Genomic DNA, 22,852 nt, shown 5'->3' with positions numbered 1-22,852 from the left:
GCAAACATTTAAAAACAGGTGTGTGTATGTGTAACCAAATCACTTTGTTGTATAGCAGGAGTTAACAACATTGTAAATCAACTGCACTTTATTTTTTTTTAAATCCTGAAGGAGAAAAAAGTAAATATAAAAATGCCACGTAAAAAAAAACCATAGTATTAAGTCGGAGATCACTCTCTGTACTGTTATTGGGTGGACATGCAGGGTTTTTTGTTGTTGTTGTTGTTTCTGGGGCTGGGTCTTCACAGGAATTGTCTCCCTGGCTGCAATTACTGAATTTTATGTGCAAGTTGGTGAATTTGGAGCCCAGGGGGTTCTGCAACTCTGTATTTTATCTATGACTAGGCTTTTTCTTGACTGGACCTTATCCTAATGTCCTTATTCATAAACTTGCTTTTGCAAAGTTGTCTGGGATTTCTGTAAACAATCAAGCTCTCTTCGTATCTCAATATTTCTCCCCACCAGAATTTATTGCCATGTACACTTACGAGAGTTCTGAGCAAGGCGATTTAACCTTTCAGCAAGGGGATGTGATTTTGGTTACCAAGAAAGATGGTGACTGGTGGACAGGAGCGGTGGGCGACAAGTCCGGCGTCTTCCCTTCTAACTATGTGAGGCTTAAAGATGCAGAGGTAAACCACGTTAACTCTCCCCTCTCCCCTTCTGCGCACTGACTCTCTCTTCAGGGAGTCATGAGGTTTGCCGGTGGAACATCGTTGTTGGGTTTTGCTGAGGTCTGGAACGTGACTGCAAACAGTGTGAGGTGTCATTGTTTCAGCTTGCCTAGTGGTGCTGCAGGGTCAGCCTGGGCTTCCCAGAAGGAAAGGAACCCCCCCGGGGCTCGGTGGAGGCTGCCCTGAATGAGGCTGGTCTGTGTCAGCTGGGATAATGTTCAGGATTCCTCTATGTTCCTGGATGTAACTGACTTAGGATTTAGAGTAAATGTTCTTGATTAAGTCTCCATGGTCACTGATCTGGGATACCCCAAGAAAGATACACAGCATTATTTCCCCCATGTAAACAAATGTGTTTTGGTGATACTAGCCCCAGAATATTGGGTAGTAGAGAGTTTTTAGAATTTGTTTATCTTTCATGAAACACAACATGATTATACTTGAATACACAGCCAAAATATAAAACACCATAGTGAACTGAAAGCAATAAAATATGATATCTCATTTGCATTGCATAACAGGTGGTTAACATCCGTAGTGATAAATGAGTTCTTAGAAATCTGTAACAAACACATTGATATGTGCAGGGGAAGGGAGGACAGAAGAAAATGAAAAAACACAAGTGATTATGAGGATTGAGCATATGTGAAGATGACTGAGCTGAACAGTACCAGAAGAAAAGCAACTACTTTGTAATATCATATTACCAAAGGTTAAAAATATATTAATAGCATTTGTAAAGTTTTAGGAAATAGAGCCACATAAATGCAAGACTGATGAAGTCCCATCTATATGAAAAGTGAAAGTTGCTCAGTCGTATCCAGCTCTTTGCGACTTCCTGGACTATACAGTCCATGGAATTCTCCAGGCCAGAATACTGAAGTGGGTAGCCTTTCCATTCTCCAGGGGATCTTCCAGGAATAGAACTGGGATCTTCTGCATTGCAGGCAGATTCTTTACCAACTGAGCTGTCAGGGAAGCCACCTGTCTATGTAGTAGGGGGAAATCTATTACAGGTTGTACTCAGCACTAAATTTTGGATATCCTTATTCCCAGCAGCTCCAGTTCCTTGGAATTATTTCAAAAAGTTAGTTGGATAAATTTACAATTTGTATATAAATGATGTTTACTGCTAGAACTTATTTTTTTACATATACAATAGCAAGACACAAGATTTCGCTAAGGCCTTTGGCCAGGCCTTAGTATCTCCTGATCAGAGATTGAGCAGAGACTCAGTTTATTGTCAATGCTTACAAATTGGAAGTGGCTCCCAACTGTTGTTAATGGGGCCCTAAAAATTTAGTTGCATAAAATGTCCTGAGATGATACAGAATTAATGAAATAGTGACATGGGCCTACTGGCATATGGGAGCCCATCTCCAAGTGGCCAATTTCAAGTTGGTGGGAATTTCAGGTTATAAATGTAGTCATTTAACAGACCCACAGCTACTTGGGGAGCAAGGCTGGGCCTGGTGATAAACTGTGGTGATTCCACCTTCAGTCTGCCTTCTCTGCTTCCCTGCAATTCTCTGGAGTAGTTGTATTTGCTTGAGATTTTTATTAGTTTTTGTTTTGGCTTTTTTTTTTTTTTTTTTTTAGGGAGTATTATTGTTGTTTGGGGGAGTTTTTTGTTTTCCCTTGCTTTGGTCTTGAGAGCAGCTTGCTGAAATTCCCCTGGAGGGCTTTGCATGAGTCTGCTTCCCCTTGGAGAATTTGGCAGAAGCTGGAATGAAAATACTTCTTTTCTGTAAGACAGTCATTGTATTGTCCTCTGAAGACCTGGAGAGGGAAAATTCAACTCTTCTCCACACCAGTTAGTTAGATCCAGTGAGAACAGTGGAGATGATATTTTAGGAGAGCAGAGGGAAAACATTACAAACTAAACTCAATTTCTGCTCCCATGCACAGAAACTCTTAAAGTGGCTTTACATTTGAGCTCAATTAAACACCAAAGCCATTACTTGTATTATCCTTTAATAAACTTGAGTTTTCTACCCAAACCATCCCAAGTCAGTAAGTTTAGAAAAAATGCACTGTGACATTTTCTAAAGGTAAGTTGAGTTGTAAAGTGCTTTCTTAGTTGCTGTCTTAAATTATCAGCCACCAAAGAAAGAACTAGCAGTGCTAACAATTTTGGGGCAGACATTGAGCTACATTATCTCATAATAATGAAAAAATTAAAAAAAAATCTTTCATCCTACTTGGACAAAGAATTCAGTGCACAAGTCAATATCCTGCCAAACTTAAAAACCAGACCGAGCCTCAGATACCAGAATTGACCCGTGGATGCAGAGAGGAGTTTGTCCTAAGCCTACTTCCCTTCTCTGCATGAACAGGGCTGGCGCACGTCACCTGGATCAGCTTTTCTACTGCATTCTTGAGAAGTGCCAGAGCCAAACGTGGCCATCTGAATCTGTCTCAGCTTAAGTGCTGGCTGCGGTGTTTAAAAGGGAGCACGTTAATGTGGCTGGAACTCCATCAATGGGTTGCCAATCACTTTGTTCTTTTTATGGAATAGACAGAGTATATTATAAGCCTGCAATGGGAAATTAACTGGCCGTTTGGAATTTTGTAGTGTTAGTATGCCTTCATGTTGATACGTAGCCTATGAAAATTCCTAGGGAGATGGGTATTATACATATATCTTTGTTAATACAGAAAGCATAATCAGAGTAAACATTTTAATTCGAACTTTCCCTGCTAGATGGTTATTGAATTTCGGTATAAATAAAGGGACAATGAGACGTTGTGTTCCTGGTAGATAAATTACATATTTTTATTTTACAGTTACTCTCATTTAGTTAATTAAGCCTTTCGTTTTGTTCTATTTTAATTGGAATACTTAATTTACTGGAAGATAGTGACACACGAGTGAAAATTAATTCGGAATAAAGCACTTTGTAACGACAGATTACGGCCTGGCCCCTGTCCCAGCCAAGTCTCTGCCGGCTTGGCTTGCTCAGCTAGTTTAAAATTCCATGAGTATTCATGAAGGAATTCAACCCTAGAGCACTTTTGGAACACTTAGTAGTTGGGGAAAAAGTGGTCTGCTTCTATGCGCTGTGTGTCCAGCATTAAAAGAAAAATTTTAGCGTTTAAAGAGTGTAAAGTTTGGGTAGAAAGGACTCACAGGAGAGAGTGGCCACCTCTCTGGATAATAGAATGGGGGCAGGGGGGTTTGAATCGCCACCGTCCTGTTTTCCTTCTTTTAAAAAAAAGAAAGCCCTAAAGCAGATGTACTAAAATATTAATATATTCACGTACTCAATCGGGGTGTTGAGCTCATGGATGTCTACTGTAACCTCTGTACTTTTTTGCCTGTGAAATGTTCAATGATTAACCGTTTGGACCTCACACATGAGCTTGAGTTTAGGATGTAGACCGCCAGTCTTCCTGGTGGGGCAGCCGCTGTTTGGTTTGACCCGGGGACAGACCATGGTGGTGTTACACACGTCAGTGCCCGAGCCCTGGGGGATCCGTACAGTGCCTCTTACTCTGCGTATTTCTCTCTCTCAAGAAGAGAGGAAAGGCTGTGTGCTTTACAGTCCTTATTTTGCCCCGTGTTTTCCTTGATACACATTGTAATGTCAGGAGATAAAATGCTGCTGTGTTTCTCCAGAATGAAAAAAAGGAATTTAGGGGCTCAAGCGGGTTCGTGACATCCTTCATCGTTTTTTAAGTTGCTTGACCAAAACTCTTCAGTATGCAAATGAGACCTTCTGCTCTGTTTCAAGGGCTCTGGAACTGCTGGGAAAACAGGGAGTTTAGGAAAAAAACCTGGTAAGTGACAAACCCTGATGATTATTTTTTCAATGTTTTTAATGTAATTGATAGTTGCTCCCAATCTTTTATTAGGGCCAGAAACCTTTTTGGAAAAAAAAAGAAAGAAAAGTAAAGACTAAAGAATCTGTCCCAAGAGTGGTTGGAATAGATCCTTTCCTTGGACTCCATTAATAGTGTGTATCCATGGTTATGAAATAATGGCTGTTGCTTCACACATGGGGTGTTAGGGACATTACCAGACAGAATGTTCTCTTGGGATGTGAAGAAATAATTCAGGCAAGATGGTGGGACGTTGTCACGCTTGGAACTGTAGGATTTGGGGTCAGCTGCTATTTAATCCTCCTCTCATTAGGTTCAGTACTTTTTCCTTTCCTGAAAGCACATTCAGTCCCAGGATGTAAATAGTGGAGGAGATTAGAGGAGCTGCACGTATTATCAGACAGTGGGGCTGATGAATTTAGAAGCCTTTGAGTAGTTTTCCTCAGGTACATAGTGAAGGCACAAAATTATAGTCATCCCCCTGAACTCAAAAGTGTTTCAGTTTATTTATTTAAACAAAAATCACATGTTCTATTACTAGAAACATGAACGAGAGAAGAAAGAAGCAGCTGGGAAATCATACAGTTGGTATGGCCTGTCTTCCTCATCTAGGCCATTTGAGCCCTTTTGCTATTACAGCCTTAAGAAATTACAGGTTGAGAGTCACCACAGAGCTGAGAGAGGGACTTGTGTATCTGTGCCTGGCGCTCAGCCTCCAGACAGGCTCACCTGACAAGGAAAAGTGGGTTTTCTGGTAGTTGTAGGAAGATATCAGACCACCCCAGTCAAATCTGTTTTAACCCTGAGTATGCTATGGGGTTGGCCAAAAAGTTTGTTTGGGTTTTTCCACCACATCTTACAGGCTAACCTGGATGAACTTTTTGGCCAACCCTATACATTTTAAATGGTCACTCCAAAGAGTCCAGAGGGGCTTAACATCACACGGAAACCAGCGAGCTGCTCAAAAAAAAGGAAAAGGGTATTGAGACAGGTCACCAGCTACACAGGCCAGGTCCTTTGAGGAATGGGAACACCGGGGCCAAATAGGATAATAATTTGGATGTTTTCCGAATTGAAAACTCTTTGGAGTCTAGAGCTAATCCTTGGTGTGCTGGGGGAGAGTTCTCGTCCCCAGCACAGATTTCTCATCTTGGGCTCTCAGGGGAGCCCAGACATGTGTGAGCCGGGCTCTCTCTGGCTTCCCTGAGCCCTGGGACACATCTGACAGGGCCAGCCTGCACTGGGACGTCCCAGTGCTCCTAGCATGGTGGCGGCTGATCTCAGGACAGGGTCGGGGTGGGGCGGAGGGGCCGGGCATGTTCCTTAACGCAGGAAGTGCTGTCAGAGATGGGCCTTCTACTTCTCTCCTTCTCTCTGTCTTTACTTCATTCCTTGTGTCTTCATCTCTTTCTTCCGAGAACAGTTACAACGGGGAGAGAGTATAGAGGAATAGAACAGTGTGTTCCGTCTTGCTTCTAGAAGTTCACAAGGCAGTCGCTCCGGATGCGCCAGCATTCAGGCAGAGAAAGGTTCTGTCCTTTCGTAGTTGACCGCCTGTGCCAGGAGAAGTGTACTTTTTCAGGGCCTGGTCTGTGGTGCTGCTGGACTTTTTCCCATGAGACTGTTCAGTCAGGAAAAGTACAGAACTGTTTATGTTTTTGTTTTTTTTTTCTGTGCTCAACTGCTGTTTTGCTTAAAATCCCCCTCTTGACTCTAGGATCCTCCTTTAACTTGCAGTGAAAGGAAGTAAACTTCCATTGACGTGATCCCTAGCTGATATTCAGGGATCACCCTTAGAATGTCAGCCACAGAGGAAATGGTCTTGTGGATGGTAGAGAGAGGCCGAGGAAAGTCATAGTATAGTGCCTGCTCCTGGCGGCTTCTCAAGAACACAGAACTTGTCTTTCTACTGTACCTGGCAGGTGGAATGGCTTCACTTGAGTTCTTTGATTCACTGAACCATCCTTCCGTGGGCCATGTGATAACAAGCCCTGTGTGGGGGCCAAAGGCGGGTGGGGATGAATGAGGCCCAACTGTTGGCATCCTGGGGGGTTGGGGGGTGGGGAGTTTGTGGGGGCAAGCTGGGGGGTTCCAAGAGATGAGGGGACCCTCGGGCACACCAGGCAGAACCGGAAGGCGAGTCCAGCCCCAGAGCACTGCGTTTGCCTTGCGGGGAACGGGGCCCACGGAGCCTCCTTCGTGGAGTAGAAAACCGGCCCTGTGTACTGGCTTTGAGGATGTCTGCCTGTGACCCTGGGAGGTGGCTGTGTCTCGGCTGTCCTCCTAACTCTTAATGGTGCACTATACCATGCTTGGTCTTGTTTTCCAGAAATTGCGCAGGTCATTGCCTCCTACACAGCTACGGGTCCTGAGCAGCTTACCCTGGCCCCCGGCCAGCTGATCCTGATCCGGAAGAAGAATCCCGGTGGATGGTGGGAAGGAGAGCTACAGGTTATTGTCTTTTCCATTTATTTAAAATCCCCCGCCCAGATTTCGGTATACAAGATTTCAAAGGGATGCCATTTCATGGCAGAGTGCAGACACACCCTCACTGTCTGAATCCTGCGTTTGTGTAACGAGAGATGCCACAGTATCTAAACCCAGTTTGTTCCTAAGCCTTGGGCAGCCAGGAACAGAAATGTGAGAGCTGAGGATTCTTCTGAAGACGTATGTGTCTCTGTTGGATTCTTGAGTTGAGCCATGAGTAGTGGGAAGGAGAGCGCTCGTGGTGGAGTCTTCCGTTCTTGGTGTCACAGCAGGACAGGAGCGGAGCTCCCCCCCGCGGTGCTGTGGGGTGTGATGCCTTTGCAGCCAGAGCCGCATCTGTGTGGCTCGGCTCTTTTAGTTCCTGTGTGTGCCCACCTGTCCTCAGTTCATCAGTGCGTCAAGGTAAACCTCGACCAGGAAGGCAGAGATCTGCATTGTGGTGAAATAAAGAAATAACAGCGCTTTCTGTGCGTGTGGGCCAGATTAAAGTTAGAAACTGAAGCCCCAGAGAGTGGAGAGTGAGCTGTGGACGAAAGAAAGGCATCGTGGCTGGAATAGAAGGCTCAGCCTGGAGCAGCCAAAGGCAGAACTTGCCCTGGGAGCTCGCTGGTGGGCAGCCACTGAAAACCGTGTCCAGCAGGGCGGACAAGACGCAGTTTGTTGGTTCAGGATTCCACTGGGGTCCTGGAGTCCAATCCCCTCATCCTTTAAAAAAACTTTTTTTAATTGACTGATGTTTTTCGCTGTGCCACAGGACTTGTGGGATATGAGTTCCCCAACCAGAGACTGAACCAGGGCCGTGGCCGTGAAAGCACTGGGTCCTAACCACTGGACTGCCAGGGCTTCCCTCCCGCTCCTTTTTCTCTTCCTTCGTTGGGTGGGGGAGGCCTTCCTCAGACTTGTGGTCTTGTTTCCTATAGAGAGTTGTCGCCTAGTGGCCTTCCTGCCCATAGGTGACTCCCCTGTTCTGAAGACTTAAGGGGTCCCCATGGCCCTCCTCCTCAGCCTGCTCACAAGTGCACCCTGTTGCCCTTCCAGGCGTCTTGCCAGTCTGACTCACAGTGACGTCTCTGCTCCAGCCTCAGGCGGTGATCTACTCTCTTGAAAACAAGCAGCAGCCCCCAGACCCTGATTTCTTCCTGCCTTTGCCCATAGCATCTCCCCACATGGTCCTACCCACCTCCTTCCCCCCCGCCCCCCTCCTCAAGAGCGGGTCAGATCCCACTTCTTCCAGAAACTTTCTATGAGTGTCCCACCCGAGGCGACATCTTCCATGAACCATGGTGGCCCAATGTCTGAGCCTCTCTTGGCATTTGGTGTTGATGCCAAGACTGTTACTTAGCTTCCCATGCATGTTTCTTACTTCTTCGTGTAGGTTATCAACTCTTTGAGGGCAGAAACCGTATCTTTTCATCCTCTCACTCCTAGTACCTTACACGAAAGAGTCTTTAGTGGGTTCCTGCAGCCCTCAGTTACCTGTCTAGGAGGGCTTCTGGTGCTCTCACCAGACTTCGTCTACTGCGACTGCACGGATAAAGAAGTTGGGAATGTGGTCCCAACTGGTGGTCCATGGTTAAGACTCCGCACCTCCCCTGTAGGTGACACGGGTTCAATTCCTGGTCAGGGAATTAAGATCCTGCATGCTATGAGGCACGGCCAAAAAATAACAGAAATTATTTTTTAAAGAAAAAAGGAAGTTGCCAGTGAGTTCTATGTTCTGGGAAACTGCACAGATGCGGGAAATGGTGGCATCGCTGTGAGCCCCAGCAGTGTATAACAGATAGATTAACATGGGGGAACTTTTAAAGAAGTGGCTTCAACCATGGGTGGGTTCAGTGTGAAGATAAAAGCTTTAGTCCTTGAGCTAAGAGCATGAAATCTTATCAGACCACAAAGAAAGTGAAATCTGATCTACGTTCTAAAAGTAACCCAGAAGTATTCTTCATGACAGATTGAGTCAGATAAGAGGGTAGGGGTGAGGTGTGGAAAGCTTCCTTTTCTCTGAGTTTTATTTTCTTATTTGGGGAATAGGTTAGAGGGTGGGCATGCGTGTGTGCCCTGTAGATTGTTTTGAATTCTCTGCTCCTGGTGCTGTGCAGAAGGGTAGTTATGACACTTGTCATCCCTAATTAGAGTCTTTGTCTCTCAGAATTATGTCAGGATTACAAGTCTTGGTTCACCAACTTTATTATAAGTTCCTTCAAGTCATATACTATCCATTTCCACCAACTCTCAGCATGTAAGCACTCAGTGAATGGATTTTGTGTTGAATTAGATTAAAGTGAAGGAGAAGGGACTGACAGTGGGAAGCATGACTCATCTATCACACAGGCTTGATGGCTTTTGAAGGCAAGGTCACGCTTAGCCCCCTTGTGTCCTGCATATATTGCATGTCTATCATCTCCTATGTGTACAATTAATATCCATAAGAAGATCATAGATGTGAGTGTGAATCTTGGCTTGCCATTAACTAGCCTGTAACACTGAGATTATCACTTAACTTTTCTGAGCGTTACTCTTTTTATCTGAGAACTGGGAATAGTGAAAGTGGGCGATGGATATAGTAGGAGTAGTGTTCTTCTGGAATTGTTGTGTAGGTACACATAATAGATGTTGAACACAGGCCTAGCTCATAAGAAGCTCCCAGTACATGTTGCTGCCATTATTATATTATTATTCCTAAAATCCATATATAATGTTGGCATAAACCGTAATCTCTACCCAACCTGAAATTGACATCTGAGAGCTATTCAGTGAGCAGGGCTTTCTAGCCTGTAAGCACTACATTGTCCTCTGAGTGTGATCCATGCAGTCAAGCCCGTGTGAAAACAATCTGGGCTTTGCTGACCAGTGGCTGCCACAATTTGAATTTCAGCTACGGTATTTTCATTTAGTAATGTAGTAATCCATAGATTCTACTATTGATGTTATTTCTTTTTCAGTTATGCGTAAGCTTGGCATAAGCGCACCATGTTTGGAAGCAAACTATACCATGAAAGAGGATGAACCTTTGAAACGTTTTAATGTAATTTTTTAAATTATTAGGCACGTGGGAAAAAGCGCCAGATAGGCTGGTTCCCTGCTAATTACGTCAAACTTTTAAGCCCTGGGACGAGCAAGATTACTCCAACAGACCCACCGAAGCCAGCAGCATTCCCAGCAGGTGAGCAGCTTGCACTCTGCGCAGAAAGTGGTCTGTGCTTCCTGGTAGCCTACCACTCGATTCTCTCATGGAGGGGCGGAGGTTGTCCTTCACTTTGGCTGTAAGCGCCTCTTGTACTTGGGTGGGGGCTGATACCCCACGAATGTGATATGGAATATGTTTTTCAAAAGGACCAAATGTCTAAGCGGCTTTGCTGTGCTGGGTACAACAGAGTCCTTGTTGGAACTGGCTTCCTAAAGGGGCCCTGAATGCTGTGCTATTGAAGCCAGACTTTTCTCTTGATTTCCTTCCAACTATTTAAATTGGGATTTGGGCTGGGGTGGCGGTTGGGGGGTGGGGGGAGACAAAAAGGGCCTCCTAAAAATAAATGGCCGGGGTCTAAATAGGTCAGGAGATTGAGCCGAGAGGCCACGGGGGTCTGCTGGTTGTCATGTGCTGCTCAGAAAAGACCGAAATAGCTCCCCTGTGACATTTCCTGTGAACCGAGGGGCTTCGCTTAATAGGCAGGATGTTATACACGCTCTCCTAAGGGGACCAAGAGGGAACAGAGGGCCCTGCAGCTGAGATGGTTGGCTATTTTCTGATTGAAGAGACCAAATTAGATGCTTCGGTAATATGTGAGAGGGTGAGGTTAGGGAAGCCAACTTCTGCTTTGGGTCTTTAAGCCATTAATGGAATCTTGGGTGGTATTTGTGGAAAACACAGGTGTTTCCTTCCAGAACCTGTGGCTAAATGTCTGTGCTGTACATCCCCAGTGAAATCAGATCAAAACTTGGCAGCCTTTGCAAGAAATGAAAGGATTGGCCAACTTTGTGACTGATTCCTGACCCCAGCTGGGCCCCTGTGCTTGAGCCGTGGCCTCCTGTGGGCAGAGGGGTGTGGTGCCCGCTGTGTCTTCTCTCCCTTGGGGAGAGCCAGTGGTGTGCCCTTCATCAGGTTGGTTAAAACCCACAGAAATTGTTTGCCGAGGGGATGAGATTAGCTGGAACATCGTTAACGCCTGAGCTTGTATACAGGTTGGTCAGGAAAGATGAACAAGGGTAACACCTAACTAGGCAGACTTCTCTGAAGTGTAAAAATGCCCGGGAATAAAAACAGTGTAACCTCCTGTAGGTTTGAGGGAAAATGAGAAAAGGAAAATTGTCCTTGAATGTGGAAATTGCTTCTTGGAGACAAGATTTTGAGACACAAAAGTACAGCAGAATAAGGCACTGATTTTCCTTTTCACTAAGAGCTTCCCAGGTGGCGTTGGTGGTAAAGAATCTGCCTGCCAATGCGGGAGACACAAGAGATGGGAGACGCGGGTTCGATCCCTGGGTTGGGAAGATTCCCTGGAGAAGGAAATGGCAACCCACTCCATCCAGTGTTCTGGCCTGTAAAATCCCATAGACAGAGGAATCTGGCAGGCCACAGCCCACGGGGTCACAAAGAGTCAGACACAAGAGTTGAACTTTTCGGAGGTCAGCTGATAATCAGCTTCCACCTTAAAAAAACAAACAGACAACAAAAAACAATCCAACAAAATATCAGAAAAGCTGGGTGTGCAGATGGGCTAACGTTTCGAGTCAGCATCCTGAAGGAACATCACCGCCATCAGACAGAGATGATTCCCTGGTAGCTCTCCCTCATCCCCACCGTTTTCGGCGGACAGCAAAACACCTACAAGAGGAAGGTGGGATGGAAACTAAAGGGAGGTCTGCCGTTTTTGCTGTTGTCTTGGTTTCCAGTCCTCTGGCTTCCTCCACTGCCCACACGTACACAGAGCCCCCCAGAGCCCTCCAGGTAGCTCTGCCCTCTTCGGGCAAGGAAAGGGTGGGACACAGGAGGCGCGGAGACCCCCAGGCAGCCCGCGTCCCCACCACTCACTGGGCCTGTCTCCCGCAGTGTGCCAGGTGATCGGGGTGTACGACTATACTGCGCAGAACGACGACGAGCTGGCCTTCAGCAAGGGCCAGGTCATCAACGTCCTCAACAAGGAGGACCCCGACTGGTGGAAGGGCGAAGTCCACGGGCAGGTGGGGCTCTTCCCGTCCAACTACGTGAAGCTGACCACGGACATGGACCCCAGCCAGCAATGTAAGTGCCCCGGCCGCCCGGTTGCCTCTCCTCTCTGGCGTCTCACGGTGAAACATGCAGCATTGCTCTGATTCTGCCGAGCTTTATTTGCAGAACTTAGCTAGACCATTGCTGCATTCGCAACAGTCTCTTTGAAGACCTTCCTCGTAATGCAAGACTTTTATCTCGTGGGGTTTTCGTTTTGTTGGTTTTTTTGTTCTGGTTTTGGTTTTTTGTTTTTGGTTTTTTAAATTCATTCCTTCTGTAGCATGTCCCCTCCCACCCCTCCCCCCCTTTTTCTTTTCTGTTTTTTTCCTTTTTAATCATTTTGGCACCATGCTGTTTTACATGCCTGACTCATTTTCCTAGCTTGAATTTTGCTCATTGTTTTGTTTTGCTTATGTGTTGTTTTCCTCCTTTTTCTAGGAATCATATGTTGTCCACCCCCCCCTCAGGCTTGAAAGTCCTCAAAGAGACCCACTATCCCATATCACTGCCCCGAGGGATGATGGGAGATGCAGCCTTGATCATGTGACTTCCAGCATGATCACCTACTGCCTTCTGAGCAGAAGAACTCACTGCAGAGCAGTTTACCTCATTTTGCCTTAGTTGCATGTGATGGCGATGTTGAGTTATTACTTGCAGAGATAGAAGCAAAAAATTACAAAAACACACAGGGTAGTGGGTCCTTTTGTGGCTTTTTTTTCCCAGTGACTCAAATTGACTCCCCACCTTTGCACAGGTGCTTTCAACAGTTTCAAATTATTTTTCAATAAATCTTTTAGCCTTTTAATAATAAAAAAAAAAGAATGACTTCTTTGCTATTTTGGTTTTGCAAAAAGACCCACTATCAAGGAATGCTGCATGTGCTATTAAAAAAAATGTTCCAAATGTCCATAAATCTGAGACTTGATGTATTTTTTGTTTTTCATTTTGTCCAGTGTTAGCAACTAAACTGTGTAGTTTGGGTTGTTGCCCCTACTGTAGAAGTACAGAGGAGTTCAGTGTATCTGTTTTAAAGACGTGTAGAATGAGGCCGATTAAACAGAAGGTGTTTTGTGCTTGTCTGTGTATCAGATGTACCTTGCTGAGCATGTAACAATACATCCTGTACGTACGAAACTGGTTCTTTCCATGGCAAAAGCTATAACCTTGTATGACGCTCTGATCATATTGCATTAATTTTATTTTGCACAGTGACCTTGTAGCCCCATGAGAAAGCATGTGTGTTTTTGTTCAGTCTCAGATTTATCTGGTTGAGTTGGTGTTTTCTGTTTGGGGTTTTTAATTTTGCATATTTTCATACCATAAATCCGTAGACTATACCTTTGAGGTTGTCACTGTCAACAGTATCTACAATCTCGCCTTAGTCTCTGTTACACCAAGTTTTATTCCAGTGACTTCATGGAATGACCTATTTCAAACAAGGAATTTTCTTGACAAGAAAGAATGTATAGGAGTCTCCCTGCAATTAATTTCCAATGTTTACATTTTTGACTAGACTGTGGCATTTCTACAGGTTAATATGAAATGGAGCTCATGGTCCGTTGATGTGTTGGACGTTTGTAGCTGAAGCCATGTGTGTCTTTTAAACACTAGTTGGAAGCTCACAATAAAAACGCCATTGCTGACAGCACAGAAAACAGAGTGGGGGGCAGGGAGCCTCAAGCACAACCTAGCGGTTCCACTAATGACTTTTTAACAGTAGCGATCTTCTGTTTTTACGTCTGTCCCCTTGGGGACTCTGTGCTGGCCATTGTGTAGAGGTCCTTCTCCACTCACATAGTGCCAAGAACGAGGACACCGCCTCGTTCGCTGGCGAGTCAGTATTGTCATGGATATGAATGTAAAATATATAAATATATAAACCTGCGGCTTTAACAACTGTAATACAACCTTTTGAATTAGTTATGTGTATAGATAATTAAATTCTTCATATAAAAGTTAGACGGAAATGTCTCTGTGTTCTTGATGTCGGAAGGTGGCAGTGGTGATGGGGACCAGCCAGACTAGACCTGAGCAGGTGGCCTGCTGCCCACGTGTCCATTTATGACACAGATGCCATGGGGACCCTCGCTCTTACCCTGCTACCTGCTCCCCCTCCCCGATCAACATGCAGACAGATACCCCTCCTAATACCACTTTTGAAGAATAGAACTCCCAGGACTTTCCTGGTGGTCCAGTGGCTAAGACATCACACTGCCACTGCAAGGGGCAGGGGTTCGATCCCTGGTCAAGGAACTAAGATCCTGCATGCTGTATTGTGTAACCAAAAATAGGGGAAAAAAAAAAAGACTGCAATTCAACTTTGTGCTTAACTCTCTCATCGGGCTTTCAGCATGTACATTGACAGGTGAGCAATGTGACTCAGAGCCCCACACATTTGCCCGAAAGGTGTATCACAAAAGGGTCTGTTGAGCAGACAGATGTAAGTAAATACTGAAACTTTCACATCTTCCATGCTATTGTTTGCCATCTGTATCTGCCTTGCAAACTCCAGTTGAATTTGCAGAAACAGACCAGTGTACACCCTGATGAAGCTGTCGGCTGTGGCAGACCATGGGCGTGATTCTGTTGACGAGCCTCGCTCATCGGCCCTCCCCTGCCATTCAGTGGGAAAGCGAGTTCCTTCATCAGCTCAGCAGGTAGTTGTGGGGAGAGACTCACCGGGTGTGGACGCTGCTCTGGGTTCTGGGGCAGAGCGTGCTGCTCCCTCAGTGAAGACTGGGTCCCTGCCCTCATGGAGTTCACTTTCTAACGGGAGGAGCAAGGAGAAAAGCAAACTGCTGCATACATGTATGTACGTAAATATATGAGGGGGTGTGTGAGAGAGAGAGAGGGAGAGAAGCTGATGCATTCTGTGCCAGGATGCCAGGTGACCCTGAAGAGGACATCCAAAGCCAATGGGTGGGAAGGGCAGCTGCAGGGACAGCTCAGAGAACGCTCCCAGAAAGAAGGGAGACCTGAGGATGAGAAGGAGCCAGATGAAGCTCGGAAGAGAAGGGGCTGTTTGAGGCAGGAATGTCACACAGGGGCCCCAAGGTGCAGGGAGAGATCCCCGTCACTGTCCCCCAGCCCACCCCCTTGGTCAGCAAAGCCCTGTCTCTTGTCCAGGACCACCTCCTCCCATCCCCCCACCCCGCCCCCTTCACCCGTATAAGTCATGTTTCCAGCTTTGAGTTCTGGCTAGCAGAGATGCAGTTGTCAAGGTGGGTAATCCACGACAATCTTCTCCACAACTCTTTCTCTCCATCCCCCTGTCTGTAGATCAACCCTGTTAGGCTGTGTTGACACAGGTTTGTCCCCAGGAATCTTGCTCTTTCCCCCTCACAGATCATGCAGTTTGCATTTGATCATAGTGTCCTTCTAAACCTGGGCTTCTCAACCAGAGGGAAGGAAGATTACAGCCTCTGGTGTGCAGAGGCTGGGGTTGCTACTGAAGATCCTTCAGTGCACAGGATGACCCCCACAGTGAACATGGCCCCATGTCACCAGTACCAGGGTGGAGAAAGCCTATCTCTGTCATCCCTCTGGCTGCTGTGGGCAATATCCCCCTGGTTGCTCTGGATGAATATTTTTACAACTGAACTTTGGGTACAGTTTTGCCCCAGAGGCACATGGACACATGAGAGGGCCTTCATTTTGCAGTTCTGACTTGCTTTTCTGTGTCTGGCTGCCTCTGCTGGGCAGATCTGGACCCACAAAGAGCTGAAGGCAGCCACGTGGCCCACCCTCCAGGCTGCCTCTGCTTAAAACGATGTCTGGGAGAAGCCAGTCTAAAGGAAGGATTCATTCCCTTGTAAAGTTACAGAGTATTATGTCATTGCATGTCCACCCTGTTCTGGGAGAAAAATGGGCAGGCCCAGATCCCCTAGCAAGTGGTAACTGGTCCTCTGCAGTTCCTCTCAAAAGAAGCCAGTCTAAAGGAAGGATTCATTCCCTTGTAAAGTTGCAGAGTATTATGTCATTGCATGTCCACCCTGTTCTGGGAGAAAAATGGGCAGGCCCAGATCCCCTAGCAAGTGGTAACTGGTCCTCTGCAGTTCCTCTCAAACTGAGCAGGATTACTATGGCAACAGCGCATCATCGGTAGGGTAAAACTAACCTGTCTCACAGCGGTCTAGACCCAGCTCACGTTCCCTGTTAGTGGGTGAACAGACAAATGCTTGGTGAGTTCTTCTCTGGTTGAGAGGATGAGATGGTTAGACAGCCTCATCGACTCAATGGACATGAGTCTGAGCAAACTCCGGGAGACCGTGAAGGACAGGGAAGCCTGGCGTGCTTTGGTCCATGGGGTCGCAGAGTCAGACACAACTTAATGACTGAACAACCACCCCCACCTTCTCGGGTGCCTCCAGAAGAAAAACCTGCTAACCCTAGTCTAGGAAGCCCCTCGAAGTGGTTTACCCATATGAAACATTTGCCAGTGTTCTTCTCACCTATAAATCAGCAATTGCATGTGATTCAACCTAACACACTCATACAACCAGGCATTCTGTAGGGTAGGTGCTCAAGAATGCCTGTTGAAAGGGTGGGTCCGGGGATTAGTGGAACAGGAAAGCGCTGACTTCAGGGTCTCCTCACACAATCCATCCCCGCTGGAGAGGAGACCATGCTGTGTCTGCCTTCCCTCCTTTTAGGCGTGAGCTTCCCCAGAGCAGGTCTTCTTGGCAGGAGCTGCTCCTGGAGCCGTTCCATCAGTGGTCGGTGCCGGAGGCTGAGGGCCTGGGATACCGAGGCATTGCCCCGTCTCTGTGCCAGCCCCGGTCTCAGCTGGGGAACGGGCCTGACACGCAGTCAGTCCTGCTTCCTGGCGGAGTGAAAATCACTCCTGAGAGAAAGTGAATATTCATTTTCCCTTCTAGCTAAGTGATAAGTTAATCCTATTCATTCTTTTTCGTTCCCAAAATACCCAAGAGAATTTTTTATGGAAACTGCATGGATTGCCAGTGGTTCCAAAACTGTCCAGAAAAATAGCCTTTTCTTAGAAATGTCTGATATTTTGGATCTGGTAGAATAGAGAAACACAATAAGGTCAAGGATCACGATAGCTCCATGTGAATATTTCATTGCAGCCAGGCCTCTGTTGGGCCTTTCTTTAAGAAAACGCCACATATAAAAGGCAGACTTCCAGAATGTTTTCCTGGTGTGTGGCAATTCCATTTCAGAAGTTTCCATTGCCTCTTAGGAAGGTTCTGTTCTTTAAATTGAAAACTCAGGCATTTTTTAAAATGTAACTTCAATCACAAAAATTTGTGTTATTTATAGAAGATGAGAATCAGCCATAAAATTGTTGTGTCAATACAACTTCCTGTTGAGCATGCTACAATGTTATTTTGGAGAAGGCAATGGCACCCCACTCCAGTACTCTTGCCTGGCAAATCCCATGGACGGAGGAGCCTGGTAGTCTGCGGTCCATGGGGTCGCTACGAGTCGAACTCGACTGAGAGGCTTCACTTTCACTTTTCACTTTCATGCACTGGAGAAGGCAATGGCACCCCACTCCAGTGTTCTTGCCTGGAGAATCCCAGGGACAGGGGAGCCTGGTGGGCTGCCATCTATGGGGTTGCACAGAGTCAGACACGACTGAAGTGACTTAGCAGCAGCAGCAGCAATGTTATTTTGTATTGTCAACGGACTGGATGTGCCTGTGTATGTCTATGTGTGTGACAGACAGACACAGAGGGACCGTGATTTACAGATAAGTTAAACACCCACATCAGTAGCTTGGTCACAGTACCACCAGCAAGCAGACAAGTATAACTTTGCCAGAGATGCTGGCAGAGGCTGCTGGCTGCTGTCCCCATGTCTGCTTGCACGTAGTGTCAGAGCCTCAGAAGACGAGGCGCCCCTTCCTTCTGACCCAGCCATCATGCTGAAAGGTCGCTGCTGCGGGCCATATGCTGCATGTCCCCCATGACTCTGGGGGACAGGATTTTGATCCGGGGTCAGAGACGAGGCTTGACTACTTGGGGCTTTTTGTGTAGCAACGTTTTGTTAAAATATAGAGATAGGGAAAGGTTCTGACACAGACGTCAGAAGGGGACAGAAAGAGTGCCCCCTTGCTCGTTTTTAGCAAGGTGTTTTATGTCTGTTAGAAATCAGATAAGAGAGACACCTCAAGGCTGAGGGAGTTTCACCAGGCCTCTGGTCCACAATATGCAATTTTGAGATAGGATGGCATGAGGTGTGTCATCCCACCTCCCGCCCCCCGCCATAAAATAATTGACAGGAATACTGGTTTGTTGAGCCCTTATCAGCCCAAGGTTTGAGAAAAGAAAAAAAAGTTAGTCTTAGGTGGAACCATTTTGAAGAAAGGCAAATTGCAAAGCAAATACATAGTTTCAGTAACATAGCTTAAGAAAAACATATCCATAAGAAAAATACATGGGTTAGCTCAAGGCTCAATTCTGTGTCCTTAACACAGAGTTAAAAGAAGCCTCTTTTCATCTTGTGTAGAGAAGGAAAAAAAAGAAAACATCTGCCACGTGCAGTTTATTACCTCCTGCCACTTGGGAACCTCTGGCCTTCCTGCCTGTTACCCTCTCAGTGTTTTTAAAAATCAGACAGAGCATCTTCTAGATGTAGCTTCTCCTAACAGACCCAGGAGGAGGAGCTGCCACTGTTCGCCAAGGACACTACGCCACTCCGTGTCGCGAAACGTGACTCCCCTTACGAGGCCCAAGCTGTCCTTTCCCCCTCGGCCCCTGCCATGTGCGTTCATGCACACCAGCCCACTCTTGCAGTCCAGTTTCCCCTCACAGGAAACGGCCAGGGTGGTGGGAGGTAGATTAGTCGATGAAGTTGGAATCTGAACTGGGCATCCAGCCTGCAGTTTGTAGCTGAGGGCGCTGAGGGTCCGGGAGCTGCAGTGACATCCTCAGAGGCAGCTCCCGGATTCGCCGTCTGCTCCTCTCGCACATGGTGCTTTTGAGAAAGGGCAGCCCCATCTCTGCCAGGGCCTCAGAGCCGCCCGCCTTCTCATCATCAGGGGCTGCATCTGTGGAAAGATCGAGAACCAGTTCCCCTTTCCTCCTGTGGTCCTCCCACGGCTGGGGCTCTGTGGGAGGGAGGGATTCAAACCCCTTCAACACAGGCTCGAGACGCCACTGGCCTCCTCAACCTTTAGTCCTTCTCACCCCAACTGCAGGCGGATTTTCCAAAGAAAGCCTTGCCCTCCTTGCTCTGTACCAACCTAGTTTCTCAATTTTCATTCCTTGGCTGCCGTATGTAATAACACAACTTATCTACAAGATTAGTGTAATATTTGACTCCATTTCTTTTAAAATTTTGGAAAACTTGCTTCTCTTTCCTTTTCTTTTCTCTTGGCTGCGCTGTGCGGCTTAGGGGATCTCAGTTCCCCAAACAGGGATTGAAACTGTCCACGGCAATGAAAGCGCTGAGTCCCACCAGTTGTAATTGTTTAGTCTCTAAGTCATGTCTGACTCTTGTGACCCCATGGACTGTAGCCCGCCAGGCTCCTCTGTCCATGGGATTTCCCAGCCTAGAAGACTGGCGTGGGCTGCCATTTCCTTCTCCAGGGAATCTTCCTGACCCAGGGATCGAACACGCATCTCCTGCATTGGCAGGTGGGTTCTTTACCACTGAGCCACCCTAACTACTGCACCATCAGGGAATTCCCTGGAACGTTTTATTTTCCTCTGGGGAGATAGCAGAGGGGAGCATGGGGAAGCCACATAACTGTATCCTGGGCCCTTTTAGAGGCTAGGAAGCAGTACAAGATGGCAGGTCAGAGCCAGTATTCAAATCCCAGCTCTGCCTCTTACAGGTTGTGTGGTCACGGGCAGGTTACTTAACCCTCTTTGGGCTTCAGTTTCCTCATGTCCAGATGGAAAGATCACAATAGCATCTAGCAGATATTAAGCTCCCGGTAGATACTAGCCTCGTTGTTACCGTTGCTGGGAGAAGAGGCATTTGTGCCTGGTTGGTGAGAATCATGGAATGCATTTAACTGACTTCCTGTTTTCTTGCATTCAACTCAGGCAGCCCATAGATTGTATGCATTTTAAGACTTTTCAGAAAACATGCTTTTGCAAATGGGGGTTTCAGAGAGAAGAGCTTGGACAGCTTCCCCGAAAACTGTCAGACTGCCTCATTCCCGTGTGTGTAGAGCGGGGGCCCCCTCTGTGTCAGCGGGAGGCCCACCCATGTTGAAACCAGCAACTTTTTTTTTTTTTCCCAACACCTTCCCGTGCTGTCTAAACGTGCAGGGACACCCGGGCCCCAGGCCCCAGCCTCAGCAGCCCTCCTAGCAGAGGGGGAGAAGCTGCCCCGGATTTCACACGGCTGGTTGGCAGCGGGGAGGCCAGCAGAGCCAGTGGAATGCGTGCGGCTTTCAAATGTCGCATCTGTGGACTTGGTTGGCAGGCCCAGGCGGCGCACCACAATAAACCTGTCACACAGGCATTGAGTCACTGGGTCCTTTATTCCTCATCCCTGCGTTCTGCGGCCTTGTGTTCTCTTGCCAGCAGAGACTGGAACGTTCAGCCCCCAAACATGCCAGAAGCTCCATGTTTTTTTTAAAGCAACCATGCAGCTTGGCTAAGGAATGTGTGTCCCTGGGGGGTGCTTCCCTGCGGTACCGTCTCCCGAGCAGCCGCCCCCAGCACGCTTGAAGACGGGAGGTTAATTCCCTCCTGCCTCCCTGTGCTTCTCAGGATCCGGATCTTTGGGCCTGGGAACCTCTGCCCTGCTCACTGACCCTCCAGTCCCAGCAGCAGAGGCACAGCCAGAAGACCCCCTCCGCCTCCTCTCTGGGGCGTTACCTTGGAGTCCTGAGGCCCCGTGGGAAGGACCCCACAGTCCGAATCCTCCGCCGATGTGATCTCTGGCAGGAACCTTCTTCCCACCCACACCCCATCCTCAAGGGGCAGAAGGATATCTGTCTGTCCTCTCTCTGCCATCCCCCTCCCGGCCGCGGTATCAGAGGCTCAGGACACCACCCAGGAGACCAGCCTGCCTGCGATTTCTAGCAGACAGCTCCTCTTCTGCTGCTCCTTCCTAGGGAATTTTGGCTGAGGAATACAGATCCGGATGACGAGACTGGGCTCAGCAGAACCCCAGCAGACAAGGCGCCCGCACTCCTGAAGTTTGCAGGAGCAGGAGGAGGAGCAGGCTCATTTCAGAATCATTGCAGCCGGTGATGGCTGAAATGGGCTGGGCATGCCGGAAGGCCAGGGTTGGAGCACGTGGCTTCTCTCTGGAGAACCAACAGGCGGCTGAAGATCAGAGGGCCTGGAGGGTCGGTGTGCAAGCCTCAAGGGTGAGAGCAATCTAGGCCCCAGGAACAGCAGGTGCAAAGGCCCTGAGTGCTGACGGATCTCTCCTGCTCCTTCCATCAAGACACGCGCATCTTCCACCCGGAACCTACTCCCCGCTTCCCATCTCCCAGCCTCTTCTGTATACCAGAGGCAGAGAGTTATTTTGAGAACCCAACAACTTGGGACTGCCCCGATGGTCCAGTGGTTAAGAATCCACCTCAAAATGTAGGGGATATGGGTTCGATCCCTTCTTGGGGAACTGAGAACTCAGATGCTTTGGAACAACTAAGCCCACGTGTTGCAATTACTGAGCTAGTGCACTCCAGAGCCCAGGCACTGCAACTAGAGAGTCCAGACCCAGCGGTGAAAACTCCTGCATGACGCAACGAACACCAGAGGCAGCCAAATAAATAAATAAATGTCAGAACACACACACACGTATGCAACTATTTTTGCTTAAAATCGTCCAGGGGTGTCCCAGTGTTCCTGGGATGACATCCTAAATCTTGCATTCGGTCAGTGAGGCCCTGCTTGATCCTGCTTCCTTCTCTCACCCATGCGAAGCCCTCACCTGGCCTAGCTCCCGCCTCATTTCAGTTCAGTTCAGTTCAGTCGATCAGTCGAGTCCGACTCTTTGTGACCCCATGGACCGCAGCATGCCAGGCCTCCCTGTTCATCACCAACTCTCGGAGTTCACCCAAATTCATGTCCATTGAGTCAGTGATGCCATCCAACCATCTCATCCTCTGTCATCCCCTTCTCCTCCGGCCTTCAATCTTTCCCAGCATCAGGGTCTTTTCCAGTGAATCAGCTCTTCGCATCAGGTGGCCAAAGTATTGGTGTTTCAGCTTCAACATCAGTCCTTCCAATGAACACTCAGGACTGATCTCCTTTAGGACGGACTGGTTGGACCTCCTAGTCCCACCTATTTGCCCATTTGTGCTCAGCCTTCCCCGACCAGGGCCGTCCTCTCTGATCTGTTGACCGGACTGTCATTAGGTGGCTGCTGTTAACCTGAAAACCTTCCAGGTTTCTGACATCGAAACGGGCTTCAGGGGCAGGGGCTCTGGCCACTCTGCCTTCTGGGGGAGGAGACGCTGGTGCTTAAAAGGTGAAGTCCCAGCCTGACCTGCCGCCTCGCGGTGTAATGTTCTTTCTAGCTCTTTCCGCCACCTTTGGGATCACCATGATAACCCTAAACAGAAGTCCAGGCTTCTGATGCCCCAGTGGATTTCCAGCTGGCTCTCTGGAAAACCATCTCATCTGACTTCTAAACTACGTGATGGAGAGGTCTGCTTTCATCACCGGGCCCCACTGTGGCACCCTGGCTGGGAGATCGCGTGGGTGCGGAGGCTTTCTCTGCCTTGGAG

The 22,852-nt window shown here is 47.7% G+C and overlaps 1 protein-coding gene across 9 annotated transcripts in view; it reads left to right on the top strand.

The window, feature by feature from the left end:
- Nucleotides 1–22,852, top strand: part of ITSN1 (intersectin 1) — a 251,132-nt gene that overhangs the window by 175,752 nt on the left and 52,528 nt on the right. For 4 of the 9 annotated variants that reach the window (XM_043892808.1, XM_043892806.1, XM_043892807.1 and 1 more), the window contains exons 24-28: nt 466–632; nt 4,409–4,454; nt 6,826–6,947; nt 10,029–10,146; nt 12,031–12,222. In XM_043892808.1, coding sequence (XP_043748743.1) covers nt 466–632; nt 4,409–4,454; nt 6,826–6,947; nt 10,029–10,146; nt 12,031–12,222 — 645 coding nt within the window. Of the gene's footprint in view, nt 1–465; nt 633–4,408; nt 4,455–6,825; nt 6,948–10,028; nt 10,147–12,030; nt 12,223–12,627; nt 14,149–22,852 lie in introns of those variants that run through there. The other 5 variants (XM_043892815.1, XM_043892812.1, XM_043892810.1 and 2 more) reach the window with 3 other exon arrangements.

The sequence above is a fragment of the Cervus elaphus genome, chromosome 31, assembly GCF_910594005.1.
Source record: "Cervus elaphus chromosome 31, mCerEla1.1, whole genome shotgun sequence".
Classification (NCBI taxonomy): Eukaryota; Metazoa; Chordata; class Mammalia; order Artiodactyla; family Cervidae; genus Cervus; species Cervus elaphus.
This window is presented reverse-complemented; position numbering and strand designations above follow the sequence as displayed.